This window comes from Colossoma macropomum, unplaced genomic scaffold, assembly GCF_904425465.1.
Source record: "Colossoma macropomum unplaced genomic scaffold, Colossoma_macropomum, whole genome shotgun sequence".
NCBI classification, from domain to species: Eukaryota; Metazoa; Chordata; class Actinopteri; order Characiformes; family Serrasalmidae; genus Colossoma; species Colossoma macropomum.
In genome coordinates this window covers 18,522,212-18,542,854 of record NW_023494809.1, presented here as the reverse complement: position 1 = coordinate 18,542,854, position 20,643 = coordinate 18,522,212, and the positions used below count along the sequence as shown (strand labels likewise).

At 36.4% G+C, this 20,643-nt stretch overlaps 1 protein-coding gene across 2 annotated transcripts in view; it reads right to left on the bottom strand.

The window, feature by feature from the left end:
• The window catches only part of tpk1 (thiamin pyrophosphokinase 1), a 101,311-nt gene extending 81,060 nt beyond the window's left edge, over positions 1–20,251 (bottom strand). Inside the window, exons 1-3 of one of the 2 annotated variants that reach the window (XM_036558007.1) lie at positions 20,176–20,251; positions 12,035–12,098; positions 2,836–2,910 (exon numbers count right to left, since the gene is read on the bottom strand). In XM_036558007.1, coding sequence (XP_036413900.1) covers positions 2,836–2,910; positions 12,035–12,077 — 118 coding nt within the window. In that variant the 5' untranslated portion in view covers positions 12,078–12,098; positions 20,176–20,251. Of the gene's footprint in view, positions 1–2,835; positions 2,911–12,034; positions 12,099–14,275; positions 14,324–20,175 lie in introns of those variants that run through there. The other variant, XM_036558008.1, reaches the window with a different exon arrangement.
• Positions 20,252–20,643: the final 392 nt, after the last annotated feature.

The following is a 20,643-nucleotide window of genomic DNA, read 5'->3' as shown; positions in this document are numbered from 1 at the left end:
CACAGTCATCTCAGAAAGCTGAGCACAGGATCACAGGCGTAAGGCAATGAAACCTCATTACTAATATGCCACTGTGCTATGTTATGAGCCTTTGATTTAGTTGGAGTGTATTTTCTCCAGTACTTCCTCCTTCAGAACTTTAAGCTAAATGTCTTTTATGCAACTTTGGCCCTAAAACTTTTTCTTTGTAGCCGAGAGACACATTGCACATGATGAATTTTTCCTCAAATAGCAGACTTAAATAATCTACATGCACTCTTCCCCACCACGCTGATGCAAAGCAGCTAATCCCCGGCTGACCGACGCTGAGAGATGGAACTGAGCTCAAGTGAGGCAGCGGCGGTGGACTGAGTCCAAGAGCATCGCTGCTATCTGAAATGAGCTGGCTTTGATCACGGGGCTCCAGTGAGTAGGCGCTGGCGGCCACGCTGCCCCACAGGGCTTCACTTCTGAGGCTTTGTGGAGAGGGGCGGGGCCTTCTGCCCCGGTCCCTCCAGGCGAACCATCTGGAGAGCTGCACTCTGCTCCCAGCCCCACAGACCTCTCACACCTGCCTCACCATCCACATGAAAAATACACACGGCTTCTAAACCACAGAAGAAGCTTTTTTCACAAACAAGAGCTGAATGCTGCATCAAGAATGATGGGGGTTAAAAGTGCATCAGCATTTTTTTTCAGGATGCTTCGATCTGAAGGTGGCAATTGAACTACATCTATTTTGTAATGTTAGAATTGATTACACCTAATTATAATGCACTCTTAAACATAAAGGTTCCAAAATGGTTCTTTGCATTATGCCATATCACCTCTTTTGGTTCCCTGTAAAACCCTTCAGTGAGGACTCTTTAGAGATCCACTTTTGTAAACAAGATATGTCAGTGTGAAAAACCTTCTAAAGGTTTAAAGAGCCTCTATATAATGAACAGGTTCTAGAAAGAATCCTTAAATTGATATACACACTTAAAAAGTGCCACAAATGGTTCTTTGAGTGAGCCCACAGAAAAACTGTTTCTTAAAAGAAATTCGTACATGAGATTTGTGAGTGTGAGGAACTTTTTAAAAGTTTAAGGAACCTCCATACATTGTAAAGGTTCCAGGAAGAACCCTTAAATTGGTAGAAACTGTTAGAAAAGGTGCCAGAAAGGGTTCTTTGATTGATGCCACAGAAGAACCATTTTACTTCCCTGAAGAAGCATTGTGAAAAGAACCTTTTGAAAGTTTAAAGAACCTTCAGATAATGTAAAAGCTCTTGGAGGAACTCCTAAATTGATAAACACACATCAAAAAAAGATGCCACCAAGGTTTCTTGGAGCAATGCCATAGTAGAGCCATTTCAGTTATCTGGATAAAAAATGGTTTATAAGTGAGATGTGAGAGTGAAGAATCTTGTTTCATATTGAGGGTTCTTTATAGAACCTTCACATTATGCGGAGTTTCTTCGTTTTAAAACGGTTCCTCACACTCACCCATCTCATTCACAAAACAGTTCTATAAAAACTATCCACTGAAAGGTTCTTTAGGGAACTACAAGTGGTTCTTCTATGGCATCGCACAAAGAACTGTTTTTGGCACCTTTATTGTTAAGAGTGTATAAAACCTCCACATTATGTGATAATTCAGTAAAAAACTTGTATGGATAAAATTCAATATCATCATATTTTCCGAATGTAGCACATTATCAGATATCAGATATTTAAGTGCATGAATAAAGTTAAGGAGCTTATGTTTACTGAGAGCTGCTACTCTGTGTTGAAACCTGATTTTGACGGTGTTGTTCTGTTTTCTTCTCTTAAAATTACACCAATGGGAACCTTAAACAGCATAGCAAATGTTAAACAGGCAGAAAGTAAATTTCCAAAAAGGAAACTTATTATTTCTTTAATTATTTATAGATTTTTAAACTTTTCTTTCAGAACAATCTGAAGCAGCAAATGACACATATTGCAGTTAATCGTAGGGTCCTGGATATCATGATTAATGTGCACAAATTAGAATAATTGGGGCAGGTAGAGAAACACAGCTATTATGCGGACATTATATCAAAGATACAATGCTTGCTATCTATCATAATTAAAATATCTATATAACTAAAATAATCACTGTACAAAAATGTGAATATCCTTGCATACCGATAAGTAGACGATATATATATCTCAGCCCTGGTTACTTTATTTGTTTTTTTATACTTTATTTATAATATCTTGTGCAGTGTCTCTTTAAAATAATATGTAATGTTATTAAAAAGGTAGTGGATGGAATATAGTAAAGCATGCAAAATATTAGGTACGTAAAATAAGTATGGAAAAGATAAAATAAACTGTGTTTAACTGTATCCCTCTCAGATTAATGGTGTCGTTGTGACAATAATAGGAACTGATGGGCAACTGAGATTCACAAAATTGAGTAAAAAGTATTAAAATGGGTCTAAAAGTCTATAACACTGGTTTATTCGATGGGTAAAAGTATACTGACACTAATTTGCTTGCTTGTGCGTTTTGACCTTAGCTGGATCTCTCACATGCAAAACAGTAAAAACATGAAATAAAAAACATTAAAAGCAGAGAAAGGTGAGTAAACACAAATGTGCTTCAAATAGCCCCAAATGAAAATGCAAAGTGCTGAATGGCAGTGAATTACCAACAGTGGGCCTGAAACAAGCAACTCAGTTACATCAAGAGTCTTTATTTTGGGTGGTGTTCATATACAACACTAATTAGGCCTGGCTGACCTTTCCAAAAATTCCAGACTGTGCGGCCTCACCTTTCCAATGCGTCAAACAGCCAGACAAACAGCAAATCAAATGTCAATGCTTGATACTCATCACAAAACTGATACCTTTACTCCAAAGCACATGGAAAAAGCGCTCCTCCAGAGGCTGATTTAAGATAACCAGGCAAATCTTCTGTGATCCTGTCGGAAATAAAAACAATGTGTTTAACAGTACATGAACACTCTCTCAATTATTATACACTGTTAGAAATAAAAGGGTTCTTGGAGTGATGACAGAGGAGAACCAGCTATGGTTCCTTAAAGAAGCAGTGGATGGTTCTTTAAAAGAACAGTCCAGATAGGGCTAACACGATCAAGAAATGTTAACTGACGTTTAATTATCATATAAATAACTGCAATTAACAATTTAACATTGTCTTTTCTTATTCATTATATACAAGTACAAGCCATGGCCAAATTGGCTTTTTAACCATTTTGTTTCCTTACTGTGTTTACTAGGTAGCTAACACTGGTAGTATTTTATACTGATACATTATACTGTTGGGTGGTGCACACACACATACGCTAATCTCTCAGTTACACAGAATCATTTGTGGTCAAGCAAAGCTCATATTTTATTCTTGAGATTGAATACGGTCAAGTTTTCAGATTTACAAATACACTCATAAGTTTATTTTCAGATACCCCACAAGATTTTGATTTTGATTTTGAGACATTCGAGGGTCCAATTTCACACCTTGGGCCTCAATCTTAACAGAACCTGAAACCCACTGACTCAAAACATCTTACTAAGTACATGGAAACATGTTTTAAATTTAAGTTATTGTGTAAAGGGACATATTGGCTGAAATGAAAAATGTAACCGTTGCTACATCTGATGTAAACAAGCCTATTCGCCTCCTGCATTGGGGTCGCAGTGGCCTCTAGAGCAAGATTTACTAGTTTAAAGATGAGGAAAACCTTCCTCTGATGTATACTGAAGGTGGGGTCCATTTTATTTTTGAAAACTACACGCTCTTTGGGGTCGACACATAGAGGCAGGCTGTTCGAAAATTTTTTTTCTGCTAGCTGGCTAATGCATATCAGTGCGTTTATTCATCACAGCGGAGGGGTTCCCAAATATTATATGACATATTTGCATAATGCATGCTGGGTATTGTAGTGAGAGAACACTGATGGAAAAAATGGGGTATATAATCATGGAATCTATCCAACGGATGAGGCTGAGGAATGTAATACTATGCTACACAATATTACAAAACACGATGAATAACATGCTGTTGCTGTTGGAAAAAAAGCTTATCTTTCCACTTTCCAATGCAATCTTGTTGCACTTACACTAAAAGTTAAGATTGTTTTCTGCTTCTCCTGTTAAGTTACTTTTTGGAGATAGAAGGTTTTGTTTTGACAGCGATGATATTAAACTGTTAAATGGTCTCAAAGGTTCTGTAGAAAACTTCTTACATTTGCTTTTATGTATCTAAAACAGTCAGAATTCATTTCTACATGACAACTTTCTAACCTCACTTTTTCCCTTAAACAGATTAAATTGGTTATTTTTGTTACTGTTATGGTTTTGTTACCTTTAAGACATATATATGTAAATTAGCTCTGTTCTGATTAGCTATCTTGTACTGTGCCTTGTTCAAAAAGCACTCTGAGCTGAAACACTCCTACTGTTTGAAAGGGCAGGGCTAAACTGTTATAGGCAGAAAAGGCCGATATATGTTAAAGCAGTGATTTAGTGACATCACAAAAATATTTCATTTAAAATAGGCCTCTTTTGCAGCTTAGTTGCCATATATGGACTGTATAGACTGGGAAGTGAATGGCACATATTGAAACTTTAACAATGTTTACATAAAACTAGGTTTAACAAGTGAGGAAAATGTGTTCTATAGTTTGTTTTACATGATATAAATATCTAGTGGATGAACAGTCTTTTAAGAATAGATCATTAGCTATAAATGCTTATGTGCAGGTTCAAAGTACATTTTCATACATCATTACATCAGTACATCATTATACTGCCTAAATGTACAAACTGTATGCACTGGGTGCAATGCAGAAACTTTAGTCCAATATATATTATAAAATAAAACATACACAGACCATAGAACAAGCTTATGTAAACATGAATGCATTTCTTTGGTGATGCCCATCATAATATTTCTGATATAACTGCTAATATTTCCAAAATAAGACATCAAAGCTGCTTCAAACCTTGAAATCCCCTAAAGCCAATATTCTGTAATCAGATCAGTCAGACGGTCACTCTTCCCGCTAACCTGCAATATGCCCTGAGTTTAAACATGCAAATGAACAGCACCCCAGTGAGAAAACACTGCCCCCATTTCGCAGAAGTAATCAAAAGGACTGAGCTGTGTCCCCCAAGAGGCACACGCACTGCAAAAGCAGTTCTTAGCAGCCCTACTGCTGGGATTCTACTTGGAGTGCCATGTGCAATCGGTGGGAAAGGGTCCAAGAACTCAAATGACCATGTTTTCGCCGAAGCCTGGCAGGAACCTCTCTCCTGAGGCTAACTGAGGTAGTGGCGGACATCTGCACGGTCATGTGGCAGAATGTAGCATACTTTCTCCTCTGATCATACTGCACGGCCAAACTGGATGATTATGCCAACCACTGCCTAACCAGCCTAGTGCTGGAGAGGCTGGGAGAGTAATTTACTGGGACTAAAGGTGCTAAAGATACAGTTCTGTTCAAAAATCAGAGACTGTCCTTAATATATAACCCATCTTTCACTGGACTCTGGGGTGATCAGTCCATTGTTCTAAGAACACCAGCAGCTTATTTGTTTGATTTGTCTATTACCTTTTCTAAGTGAGGGTTTCTTAACAGCTACACATCTGAAGAGGATATGTGTGTGTGTGTGTGTGTGTGTGTGTGTGTGTGTGTGTGTGTGTATATACATATATATATGTGATGCCTTGTACAATCCCATTTCCAAAAACAGTTGGAACGCTGTGCAAAATGTAAATAAAAACAAAATGCAATGATGTGCAAATCAGTTAAATCCTATATTTCATTGAAAATGCTTCAAAGACAACATATCAAATGTTGAAACTGAGAAATTTTATTGTTTTTTGAAAAATACATGCCCATTTTGAATTTGATGCCAACAACATGTTCCAAAAAAGTTGGGACGGAGGCAACAAAAGGATGGTAAAGTTGTGTAATGCTAAAAAAAAACACCTGGTGGTTGGTTGGCAACAGGTCAATAACATGACTGGGAATAAACAAATCAAATGCCAGTATTCATGATGGTATAGGGGTGCATTAGTGTGCATGGTATGGGTGACATGCACATCTGTGAAGGCACCATTAATGCTGAACGATATTTACAGGTTTTGGCAACATATGCTGCCATCCAGATGACGTCTTTTTCAGGGAAGGTCTTGCTTATTTCAGCAAGACGATGCCAAACCACATTCTGCATGTATTACAACAGCATTGCTCTGTATTAAAAGAGTCTGGGTGCTAAACTGGCCTGTCTGCAGTCCAGACCTGTCACCACTGAAAACATTTGGCAAAGGAGACCCCGAACTGTTGAGCAGCTAAAATCCTATGTTAAGCAAAAATGGGAAAACTTTTCACTTTCAAAACTACAGCAATTGGTCTCCTCAGTTCCCAAACGCTTACAGTGTGTTGTTTAAAGAAGAGGTGATGAAACACAGTGGTAAACATGCCCCTGACCCTTTTTTGGAACATGTTGTTGGCATCAAATTCAAAATGGGCGTATATTTTTCAAAAAACAATAAAATTTCTCAGTTTCAACATTTGATTTGTTCTCTTTGTACTATTTTCAATTAAATATAGGGTTTAAATGATTTGCATATCATTGAATTTTGTTTTTATTTACATTTTGCACAGCGTCCCAACTTTTTTGGAAATGGGGTTGTATTTCAAAAGTAGGCAGATAACAAAAAACAGAATTACAGTATATTATTTAATATGTATTAATTTCTTAATGTTCACAAAATACTACAAATATTGAAAAAATATCTAAAAATGCTTTTTGCTGTATAATTTCTTATGTTCCAATCTACACTGTATATCTATACATGAAACACAAAAAATACTATGACAAACTTTTGAATGGTGGTGTAAGTATGTAACAGAAGGTGAACTGTCAACTCTACTCTTCAAGAACTGCCTGCCATCTTTCCTGATTTAACACACTCAGATGAACTCAGGAGCTAATTATCAGTGCTTACAGACGATGATTCATGCGTGATGGAGCTAAACCATGGAGCGTTACTGCAGCCCTAGAGCTCCAAAACCTGACACACCGTTCTGCGTTCGACAAGACTTTCGTTGTGAGAAAGACACAACAGAGAAACACTGAAATGACTGGCAACAAGCAAAACCTCCGAGCCTGATCCACTGAGATTTTTGTGCCACTTTCTTCACAAAACTGCCGCACGACCCGAAATGCACAGTTAATGAGCCGTACGCATAGAAAAACACAAATCACATTTTTCTTCCTCATGTATATGTATTAGATGGAGGATCACACAGAATGTGGGAGGATAGTGCAGAAAATGAGTGGAGATACGTGGCGGATTACATAGTCCACTTGATTTACTGAAGTCTGAGGAACTAACGGCAGTTGCTTTTGCATGAATTTTCTCCATCTTTTAAAACCAGACGTAAATTAGTCGTCATCTCAAAAGATGTGTTGCTGTTAGGATGCTTCCTTCAACAGTGGCAGCAGATACAGCAGCTTGCTCTCAGTATTTCAAAGAAATGTGCAGGGATATTTTTCACACCTCCAAAGTTCAGTCGTAGAAATTGGTTTTGCCTTTTTATGCTTTTCACAATCCAAATGATCCCAAACACATTCAGTGATGTTGAGGTCTGGACTCTGGGTGGTCAGTTCATTGTTCTGAGACCACCAGCAGCTTCTTTTGATTTCCTTTTCTCAGTAAGAGCTTCTTGACAGCTGCACATCCTTTCAGACCCATAGCGTTGAGTTGTCTTCTCACAGTGGAAGGATGGCTGTGGATTTTTTCAGATCTGAAGTCAGAGTGGAGCTTGATTTTCTCCTCTCTCTCAAAGATGAAAGCTATGAGTGCTGTTTATCTGAAGGGGGCAGTTTTGGTGGTCTACCATGTTGTTAGGAATCCCATTTTCTCTGTAGCTTTTTTTCACTTTGGGAAACGTTTGGTTTTTTACTAATTGTCCTTCAACTTTTGGCTGTTTTGATTGGTAGTCTTTGACTTTTGAACAGTACTGTATATACACATAAACTATATAAACAAATATACAGTTTGTAAACATATAAACTTTCATTTTTTTCCTGTCAGGCCCAGTTGATCATGCAAGATAGAAAAAAACATTTACCAATTCTAGAATGAGCATCTGTATTTGCATTTTGAGACAAACAGTTGTTCAACATCTGCATTAAGCAGTTCAGTCACATGTTGCTCTGGTGTTGGAATTTGTTAACAGTAAACGCGTGAATCTGTTGCCACACGTTTCAATACTGGATCTTCCCACACGTCTGGATGTGTTTCCTCTGATAGGAATAGGGAATTATCAATTAAAATATACCAAATTACCATACGCCCAATTAGTCAAGGAGTCGCTGTTCATTAAGATACAACAAATTTGCAATTCAACGTAAACAATTTGGAATAAATAGGACATGAAGTACAATTTCCTATTCAAAACAGCGCTTGGCTTATATAAACCCCAGCAATATTGAAATGCATTACTGTCATAAATATGCATTGCGTAAAAAAAAATCTAAGCTGACTTAGTGTTCATCTAATTGCAGAGGCTTTCAAGGATCAACCGCGGCAATCAATATTTCATATTTCGCTCTAATTAACCTACCCTGCACTTTATATTCATAAATATGTTTGTATTTTAGGATTCAGAAGCCTCGTCTCAGGGCCTTGTTCATATATGTGTGATATTACAGAGGTGCTACAGTAGGGCTAAATTCAGTGCGAGCATTCTTTAGCTGTGAACGGGGGAAAAAAGTAATTCTCCCCTGGCTGTATTGACAGCAGATAACAGTGATTTACTAGATGGCTTAGCTCACAAATAACTGCCTACCTGCAGAACAAGGCATGAAGTACATCCAAAACCTTCCATATCATCAACCCCAATGGCTCAACACCACCCCACCCCCGCTCTGTTTTCCTCTCTTACTCTCTCTCAGAGTGACAGACCCCATCTGTACCCTGTCTGTACAATGGTTAATAGGTTTTAGCTTAAAGATTGTCAGGGTGAGTTAGCGGCAGCACAGGCAGAACTAGGTTGGACTGCATTATAATACAACCCTCATGCTCTTTTGAGCATCTCTCATTGAACATCTTTTGTGGAAACCATGTCAATAGTCATAACTAGGCATCTGTGTGGATGGTTTCGATTTCTACACTGTTTATAGCTCAGTTGCACTGTTTTATACAATCAGTGCTTTACACAATGAGCTGCTACTCGCAATCCTTTTCCTTTGCATTTCTCTGAGTCTCTCTGAGCCATAACTATGCTAAAAACATGTATCTTTGTAGTATATAACTGCACTTTTAAAAAAGATGGTGCTTTGGAGTTTTTTAGTAAAGAAAATGGTTCTGTATAGAACCATGAACATTCAAAGAACCCTTCATATGATTAAAAGGCTCTTTGCATCATGAAATGGTTCTTTAGATTGATGGAAAATCTGCTGTAGATGGTTCTAAGCAGAACCTTTTTGAAAATGATTCTATATAGCACCCAAAAAGGTTCTTCTATTGTTCTGATGCCAAGCTTGTAACAGTAGAAGATATATATAGGTATATAAAACCCTTCTCAAAAAGGTAGTTAAGGTCTATATAGAACCATTTGTAGCATATTTATGCAAATTTTCAATCAAAATCAATCTGAAGAAACATTTCATGTTGCAAAGAACCCTTTGATCATGCAATGGGTTCTTTGAGTGTTCATGGTTCTATAGAGAACAATTTTCTTTACTAAAGAAGCACCATCTTGGGCCTCTAAAGAATCAATTGTTATGATAATTTTAGCACAATGCACAATGATATTGGAATTGTATCGGCAGATAATTTTGTAAAAATTTCTGGACAGATGTTTACATTTGACCAATATTTCCTACTCTGGAAATAAGCAGAATATTTAGGTGATACTGTGCTAAAATATCTGCATTGTATTCACTTTACTGCATTTATAGCCCCACAGAAATAAATGTTATATTTCTCTAATCTATAATTTTAAACAATGTTCTTGATTTTCTTGGCTGAGTAAGACGTTTGAATACATATGTGTGTGTGTGTGTGTGTGTGTGTGTGTATATATATATATATATGTATTTATATATATATACACACTATGTATGTCTTTCTATTTATTATAGATTATGAGTGCTATCATAATATTCAATTTTAATGAGCCACATCATCATGATGAAAAAATGTAAAAATGCTGCTACAGACTCTTTCAGAACATGTTACCTGCGTTATTACTCATCTAATAGCAATCAGTGACAACAACTGTGTGATGTATCCTTATTTGGCAATAGTTCACATCAGTTTTTAGGTCAAATGTTTAATTTAGGTGGTCTTTTTCTCACTGCAATACTAAAAGGCAAGATTTAGTTTTATGTATTCTAGCAGTTTTGCAGTGAGAATGCAGATTTTCCTTTTTCAATACATCTAATTCACCTTCTTTTTTCTAAAAAAGACCTTCTGAAAAGACCCTGCATCATTATTCAGCCATCAGCACATGCCATAGGTGGGATGTTGTCCTTTGGATGATGCATTGCATTATACTTTTAAATTCATTTTCTTGTACATTTGAATTTTAGGTTAGGAGAAAAACTATGACACCCTATCACAACAGATGGCTAAAAAAATCAAATGAATATTTGAATGTGCAATTCTTCCTTAGCTTTGAGGAATAAGCTGTATTTTTCTTTCACAGGCAAAGGACACGGAGTATGCAGGAGCCCTGCAAGTCACACTGTCTGGCTTTGTTTTGATTACTATTAGAGATCACGACCCAAGCTAGTTACTATAGACTGATATCAAAAGCTGAAAATGAAAAACAACCCATTAATTATCATAACTTTATATGCACAATTCATAAAAGGGTTCTTTGGTGTGAAACCATTTTTGGTTTCTTGAAGCATCTTTCAGCCGAATGGTTTAACTTTTAACCTAACCGAATCTAGTGTTTCATCTGTAATCCATTCAGTGTTTTTGTGTTTGTCTCCATTAAATCATTAAAATCTGTCCCCAGAGTAGCTGGTGAGGATGCATGTCCACGTTGGTCAGTAAAATGGATCAGCATATAGAAGTGGCACTTTGTGTGTGCTACTGTGTTTTCTATCACTGTATAAAAGAAGCTCCACGCTGCCTTTCCTTTATTGTTGGATGCACTGAAATGGTTTCTGAACACATTCACGTAATTCACAATTGCTATGGAAATCCTATTGATTTGCTTCATCAGAATTATCATAAAAGGCCACTGAAGTGTAGAGTATATATTTATAATCGTATGCAAAATTTGAACATGCCTGGTCAAATGACATGCTTTGTTAATTTCCTATGAAAATAAATGAACACATCCTCTACAGAGAACACATTTAAATATGGCATTTTTCTGCAATTTAGTTCAAAAATCTATTTGTTTGCTGAGATTAACATATTGGAAAAAAAGGAAATATAAAATACAAAATGTGCCATAACTTTTGCACAGGCCATATTTTCTGTTTTTTTTTGTTTTTTTTTATTTGTTAAATTCAGCAAATAAATACTAACAACACAGTAAAATATGCAGGTCTCTGTAGAGGATGTGTTAACTTGTTTTCACTTAGAAAAGTAACAAAAAGTAGTTTGAGGCACAAACAAAAAAATATGTAAATTTTAGACTCAAAATTTTTGTCTTCAATAATCAATACCATGAGAAAGCACATTATGAAACTACACTGAACAAAATAATAAATTCAATACTTTTTAGTAAAAAGATTTCCTGAAAGCTCGCAAAAAACAGGGGGGGTTGTGAAACAGAATTCCCTCATTAGTATCTGCTGTGACAACCATTTTCCTGTGTAAATGTGTAATGCATTTCTAGGAAATATTATGGATGTTTTTAGCAAGCTAGAACCTTTGAAAGTTCTTTAGGGAACCAAGAGTGTGAATATGCACATTTTGTTTTAGTGCAAAAGTTCAGCTTTTCAACTCAGATTTTCATTACAGCTAAGAAATGTAAATGTTAAAAAGTCTGGACAGCCCAATTGCTCTATTAGCCGATACAAAGGTAAAAAGTAACACAGTACCTGTGGACGAAAGGCAGTCTAGGGGTGTGAATTCTTTATCCATGACCCTGATCAAGTCCTATGGCTGAAAAGAAAGAAAGGACACTTTTAGCATTAAGTAACAATTACTTCTCCAGTTTGAAGAGACTGATAAAATAAACATTTTATATTCGACAGGAACCTCATCACACCAATTAAATGCCAAAAGATAATACCTGACTGCCAGCGCTCGAAAATAAAAGCAAAAGCCAAGGTCTATTTGAAATGATATTGGATATTCAATCAAACCCACTCACATCAATAAAATAAAACAAAAATATTAGAGAAAAAAAGCATACAGTACACAAATGAATCAGCCTTGCATAATTTCCACTGGAAGTACGAGGCTGATACAACATTTACTTTTAATGATACTTATTTTTTCAGTACATTTCTAAGTTGACATAACCTTGCTTCAGGAAAGGGGATACGAGATATGAATCATAAGTACTAAGTTTTTCCCCACCAAGGTTTACTCTGTATACAGTTGCATGCAAAAGTTTGAGTGCCCCTGGTCAAATTCTATGTTACATGAAAATAAGTACACCACCTTTACAGAAAACAAACTTGTGCACATTTTAATGCATTGTTTGCTGTTCATAAATTTAACATATTAGGGGAAAAATAACACAAAATGTGGCCCGTGCAAAAGTTATGGTACAACTTATATTTAATTATTTTTCCAATATGTTAAACTTAGCAAACAGAAACTGTGCACTTTGTTAACTTATCACTGACCAGCAGTGTTTAAACTTGTGCATAAAGCTGTACTTCTGCTTTTGCTTTATTTATTTATTTAATTTCATTTTTATAATGTTACGGTGCAATGTGTATAATTAATCTGCACTAATAACATCAGGCTGAAGATTAGCTAGCTGGCTAACATCAGCGCATTTTCTTTGTTGATTGCCTCTGATACAAAAATATATGAAAAATAACAAACTGTAAACAACAACAAACTTGTAGCTCCAGTGCAAAACTAAAGAAGTAACACCAAACATGTCTTGGCTGTAGGGTTGAACAGTTTGGCGAAATATCTAATTGCAATTTTCCTTCCAAAATTGCAATATTGCAACTGCGATCAAAGCAGTGATTATTTATATTCCAGGCATTTATTATTCATGAGCATTGTATCAAACATCTACCAAGTGTAATCGAACTAAATGAATCCGATGATGTAGCTGCTAAAATCACAGTTTATTTAAAAAGCCCAAATGTTTAACATTAAAACTAGTATCTGGCGTCTGAAGAGTTTAGTGCCTCTAAAAGTCTAGTTGAGAGATAAGACTTTAGCCTGAAATGTATTTTTAATACATTTAGGCAGAGAGGTGTCACTTAGAAAATCAACAAAATGTGTCATGTGACCAGGGGTGCAGAAAGTTTTGCATACGATTGTACATGCTGGGAGTTTTGCAGCAAAGAAAACACATTTTTTCACATCATCTATTTTAAAATCATCAACATTACATAAAAACCCAGAAGACACATGTAGGTTCACTAGTAGTTTTGGATAGTAAATAAAATTGCTATATTTGTGTTGATGACTCTTGGTTCCCATCACCACCAGTGTCAAGAAATCTGACTCAGTAAGGTTCTCAAGACAGAGGATTTCACATCACACCACTCTGAATGACTTTGTTTACATCCCAAAGACTAAATTATGTAGAAATTTTGGAAAAATTGGTGTAATTCCCCTTTGAGGTGAAAATGTTAATAATACAGATTGTTATAAAAATTGCAAGTCTTGTGATTTGAAAATCACACTCTGAAATCATGATTTCAATATGAAAACAATTATTTGTTCCGCCCTACTTGGCTGACTAACTTTGTTTGAGGTGGAATTTGGTGAACTATCCCTGGTTTCTGCTGGACTGAGCCTACGTGAACTGAACACTTAATACATTTACAATGCCATGCCAGTTTCAGATACAGACTGTTGAATTCAAATCTGTATTTTTGCCTAATGGTTTGACTTCTCCGCTTCTCAGTGCTCTTTAGCTATTCAGACAAGCCTTGTGCAGCCTGTCCCATTACTACCACAGCAGCAGCTAACAGCTCAGCACCAGAGTGAAAGGAACTCCCACAGAGGCACATTCAAATCGATTTAAAAGGTAAATGAATTGAACTTTGCAAAAGAAAGTTGGCCTCTGTAGGAGATGATCTAACACTGGTGAATTCTTTTCTATCCAAAGTCAATCATACAGTTTATGGAAGGTAACATACCGGCAGAGCGTGTCGTCTGTTCTAGACTGTGAGACAAAAGGGCAAATACGACTGAGAAGACTGAATGAATTGAATGAAGAACTTTCCTGAGTGACTATGTACACTATGTACACAAGTCCAAACTCCACAGGTTCAGCAAGATCTCACTGGCAGCAGCCTTGTCTTCTGATTAGCTTCAAGCTGCTTCAAAGACAGCTGATCCTTTTTTTTTGTTTTTTTTTGCAGTGACACATTTTTTTTCACAGCAGTGCTTTAGAAAAGCCAGCGAGTTCTGCGTGATGAATAAGGAGAACAGATGGCCCCCCCCAAAAAAAAGGCTCAGAAAGGGAAGAATTCCACCTAACGACAGCCTGACAGTCAGCGCCGGAGCCGAAGCCAATACAGCATTAAAGACACTCTTCCATTAATCCAACAGAAACAGCAGAAAGCACCAGATCAATGCAGCCACTACGACGCACCTGAAACACTCCACTGCAAACAGATCAACATAACAAGTAAAAGGTGCCAATCCATCTTGGTACATGAACACATATTGACAAAATTTCCAAAGGGATAAGCTACAGGGAGAGGTGGCAGTAAGAGGCTTCAGACTGCAAGCCTGCAAGCACCAAGGCCAGTCAGCTGAGGTCAGCGCCAGAAATGGAGATTTTCAGTGTTTCTTAGGTGAGGGTCAGATATTAGTAAAAGTAGATTTGATTAGACATAAGTGCTCATATCCTAGATTTTTATTGTTCTCCCTGAGGTCCAGTTATGATGTTTCTGTGGTTTTATGTACCAACAATAGTCATAATTATTTTTTTATAATTTTCCAACCTCTCTTTATCCATTAAAATAAAAAATTGAATCCCAAAAATTTGTGTGTAAAGTGCAATTACCAGCTACTGTTCACACTGGGTCAGCCAAATAAATAAATAAATAAGTAAATAAATAAATAAATAGTTGGGCAAAGTACTGAGTAAAAAATGATGGCTGATTCCTGAATACACTTATAAATGTATTCAGTAATATATTCTGTTACAATACATAAAACTTAACGTATTCAGAATAAATATACATTAGATTATGTATTAATACATTTTGAGAAACATTCAATTACTGAAATGAATACAAACATGATTACAAAATTCTCAACATTATTTTGTCTCTCATGACTCGTTTCAGTCCACTGCTGCTCCCATAACCCGCTGCCCTTTTTATGACAAATTTTTATTTTTAACCATGTTTATTTTTAAAGATGTGATATATATTTATTCAAATTTAGCAGGTAAGCATCCTAAAAATATTGCCCTAAAAATATAAAAGCTGACTGTATTGTAATACAGCATTTACAAAATGTAACTTGGACTGAATACAGATACTTTATTTCAGTATTCTGAATATGTATTCCCAATATTTATATATCGTTACATCCCAACCTAGTATATGTGTGTATATATATATATATATATATATATATATATATATATATATATATATATATATATATATATATATACACATATATATGTGTGTGTGTTTTATATTATATTGACACATGCCTTATAACTTCAGTATGAATAGGTGGGGCTAAATTATTGTAGGCTGAATAGGTGGACATATATAAATATGTTGTTTTTCTGTTGTTTTCACAAAAACTTCACCAATTAAAAAATGAATTCAACACAGGCCACTTTCGCAGTTTAGTTTCCATATGTGGACTGCATGGACTGGGAGGGGAACAGTATGTTTTGAAACTTTTACAGCATTTACATACTACATCAAACTCTTTGTTTGTTTTCCATTAACAGTTTAAAGCATGTATGTCTAATTAATTTCATGCAGATAATCCCTACTAATAATACTCATCCTGCATGTGTTTGATATTGGCAGCTCCCAAAATTGAAAATGGTCAAAAGTGTAATGTGGAGGAAAATTGAAGATATGAATTGTCTATTGTGATCTCTACGAGAAATTCTATAGTGTTGTATAGTGTGGTCACTAAGAGAAGCAACCATAGAGCAGGTTGGATGCAATGCACAGCATTTTAATAACAATATTATTGTACAGGGGTGTAACAATGCACAGTCTATGCAATCCCTATACCAGACAGCATTTATGCATGATTTTCACAAAAGAAGACATGCAATAGGGTTTTATATTTCCATAGTAGGGGTTGTACAACAATTCATTTTTCCTAGGCAACTGATCAACTAGTCATCATTACTATATTAAAAAAAACCATGATTTCCAGAGATCAGTGAAAAGTATTTTGTTAGTAGATCAGAAAAAATTCTGAGTGAGGTATAGTCACTGTACCCGAAAAAATTCATGCTATCCTGTTTTAAGACTCTGGAATTTTGTTCGAAACCGTAGGCAGTAAGTTTGCCATGCATTTACCAACCACTACTCCACTTTATCTAACGGCAGTTTGTTTTTGTTACAGGCATGTCATGCTAAAGGTTCTGTGATTGGTTTGCATGTCAGTCAAACAGCCCTTTCCCTATCAGACACAGCAATTGTCAAAACCTACCTGGTTTCACTTACAAGCCTGTATTTCAGTTTTACAGAGCTTGCAGCAAAACTGGTTTCATTTAGTGCCAACTAGTCTATGCAATCCCTACACCATGCCACATGATTTTTCCAGTTTTTCAATCGTGTTGAAATCGATAAACTTTTAACGATCATTATTACTACTCTTATTACTATTTAGTTCCTACTATTTGTATTGATCTCCCTCACTGAAGTGGGTTGGCCACTTGTCTCTACTCTCTGATAAGTTATTCTCCAGCCTTAAAGCTGACAGTAGACACTGACCTTAAGTTCACGGCCAAATAAACTTTTCATTTCACACAGAATAATGCAGTTGATGATTCCAATCTTACACGGCTATAAACACTAGATCAGCCCGTCCAACTCTATCGATTCATACGATCTCTGACCCCAAAAAAGCACAAGGACAGGAGGTTTTGAAAACACCAAGCCCACTATAGAGACATTCATTCAAAATATTCAGCATAGACACTGAACAGTAAGAGATTTTCTCACCCATGAACCTAAATGTAAGGTATCTGTTAAAAGGGCCCATCATGGAAAACTTCATTTTCCTTATGAAATAGAACAGTTTAACGCAAACGCTGTTCAAAGCATGTCACCCACTCCACACATTCCATATATGGAAATTAAGTGCAAAATCAGCCCATTCTGAATGCACTTTTTTGTAATGTCACAAAAACCAACACATTTGCATATATCCATTTATTCAGCCTGCAATAGGTTATCCCTGCATGTTCACACTAAGTTATAAAGAGTGTTTCTGCATGGACTGCTTTTGGAAGAAGGCACAATGCAGGGCAGCCAATCACAAAAGAGGTCATTAACATATTTCAGTCCTAATGGCAAAGTAACAAAAACAGCATGTTTATAGGGCCCCTATCATGCTCAAGTTTAAAAACAGTCTATACTGTCCATATATGAAAACTGAGCAGCAAAAACAGCCTTTGATTTTATTGCTTTTTTGATGTCACTAAAACCAACATATACTATATGGACAAAAGTATTGGGACACCCCTCCTGATAACAGGTTCAGGTGTTTCAGCCACACCCACTGTTAACAGGTGGATAAAATTAAGCACAAATCCTTGTAATCTCGATAGACAAACACTGGCAGTAGAATGGGTCGTACTGATGAGCTCAGCAACTTTAAATGTGCCACTGTCATAGAATTAGCTTAGCCACGAAGCAGTTGACCATGCAAATCTGTGGAGTGATGAATCACGCTTCTCTATCTGGCAGTCTGATGGATGGGTCTGGGTTTGGCGAATGCCAGTAGAATGTTACCTGCCAGACTGCATTGTGCCAAGTGTAAAGTTTGGTGGAGGAGGAATAATGCTATGGGGTTGTTTTTCAGGGGCTGGCATTGGCCCCTTAGTTCCAGTAAAAGGAAATCTTAAATCTTCAGCATACCAGGACAGTTTGGACAATTGTACACTTCTTACTTTGTACGAACAGTTTGGGGAAGGCCCTTTTCTGTTCCAGGATGACTGTGCATAAAAGCACAGTTGGGTGAGTGCTCCACCCATTTACACTGAAGTTATAAGGCATGTTTCAGACCAGGCTGCTTTTTAAATGTGTCACAGTGCAGTGTAGCCAATCAGAACAGAGCTCAAGATACGAGTTCTGTCAACAAGCATTAAAAGATTAACAATTTAGTATTGCTGAAGCATGAAAATACTGAAATACCTTGAAAGGTTTCACTACACAGTCAGAAACAAATAGATCAGGACTGGGCAGATCAATACTGAAGTATCGACACTTCTGATCCTAATGTTTCTTTTTGGGAACGATTTCTTGCATGAAATATCGATACCAAGCGCTTTCTTAAGCAAAAAGCTGAATATCAATCTGTCTTTTGATGCTGAAAAAGTAAACACACGACCACAGCAACAAATTTGTAGGACAGCAACTATTTTTCTTGTGTTTCCCACCAAATTGGGTTGGATTTGGCATGTGGAAAAAATTAGACTGGTTTGTCATGACTTTGGTTTTTTTTTTTAAGTGCATTGCTTAATTATGCAGCTGAAATTCAAATAGGCCTAGTTTCTCCCCACATTCAATCAGTTATCAAAACATCGACTGATTTACATTTTATTCATTCCTGTTGAGAGCAGGTCGTTGCCACGCCCATTTGTATCATTCACAATCTCTCAGGCAAAAGATGGCCAGACTTATTCACTTCCCTTGGCTGTTCTTACTTAGCACAATCTGTGATATTTAGAAAGTCGCAAGTTTGGTGCGGCCTATAACATTAACCCATTATCCTCAAACTTACTAACATCTTTTATCCTTAGGGTCTAATTTGACCCCAGCAATTAAAAACTTCAGAGAAAAAGTTCTGGTGGGAATGATGCTCTCGTACTACTACAGGAATGGTCCTGTTAGCTTAGGGCCCTAAAGCAGATGGAAGTTTATGAAGATTATAAAATTGCATGGTATAGTGATGTCAGAATAATCTAAAACAACCAAAACAAATGTGCGTAAAATGTTGATATTTTTATTTAGACATTTTTATTCATTTTATGTCCAGTTGTCCCCATTACATTAGGAAAAGGCCTTAGGTCAATCATTATTTAGGGACGTTAAACACTGAATAGAGTGAAAATGACCACAAAGAAAACAGGGTATAGAAGGGTTAAGTTACAAAAATGTGTACGAGAAATAGCTACGCTTATCTGGTTATCCTTCTGATTGCAAAGGATCATGGATCATAAGTATTTACCCTCTTAAAATCCCAGTCTTATTATTCAGTAACTACAGGGACTTAAATGCAAACTGTTTGAGCTATTCTTAGGTTACAGAAGTGTGTAATAAAAAAAGGTTCCTTCTCAAATAAAGCATCAATGAGTTTATCTCCTTATCCAGGCGTTTCTCAGATAATGTGTGACAGGAAGTCTAGAAATAAAAAGACTGAAGTTCTTCGCACCAGTGACAATAAACACAGTGCCATTTTTGGCAACCTAAATACTTACAATGTAAAGTTTCAAAGGGAAGACAGTAGCAGTTAAAATTATTACAGACGTCATGGTTTAAATGTTGTATTATTTGGGTTATTCTACCTTTGTAGTGCAAAACAAGACAAATGCTGATATGTAATTCAGATATAAAACATTTTTTTTTCTAAAATATAATCCAAAAATTACAATATTTCATTCATGTTGTAATTTTTGTTTCAATTTTAAAATCAGCTAATGTTTCATGACACACACACACACAAAAGCTGTCTCCCCCCCCCTTTTGCAGCGACAGTAACAGCGTGTCATTTTTAGCAACGTAAAATCAGCGATCACATTACTTACTTATTAAAATATCTCTCATAGTGTCATTCATAAGTAAAAATGTAAATTAATAATTTTATTTTATCTCACTTTGAGCAGTAGTTCCGCGCGCCGCTCCAGCAGACAAGACCGCAGGAAAGACGAATAAGGAAGCGGAAAGCGAAACGCGGGGTTTCATTAGAGCGCCCCCACCGCAGCCCGCCGGTACTACACTCAGCCTGAAAAGAGCGCAGAACGGTGGATGGGGGGTAGCGGGGGTAGGGGGGCTGGGGGGTGGAGGGGGGATGTTGGGAAGCTGGAGAAGCAGTACTGCTGCAGCAGAAATAGACCGAAATACAACTCGCCTGTTTTACACGCACAATGTTTTTTTGTTTTTTTTTCTCATTAACATCATCTTAACATGTATACATGTATAGATACATTAGAATTTAAAGGTCACTCTACAAACACAAACAGAAATTTATTAGGTTAATTACAGGCAAAATTTATTTCAGATAAATGTTTTGGGATGATTAACTGTAAAAAAAAGATATAAAGGTATGGAGTTAAAACAACATA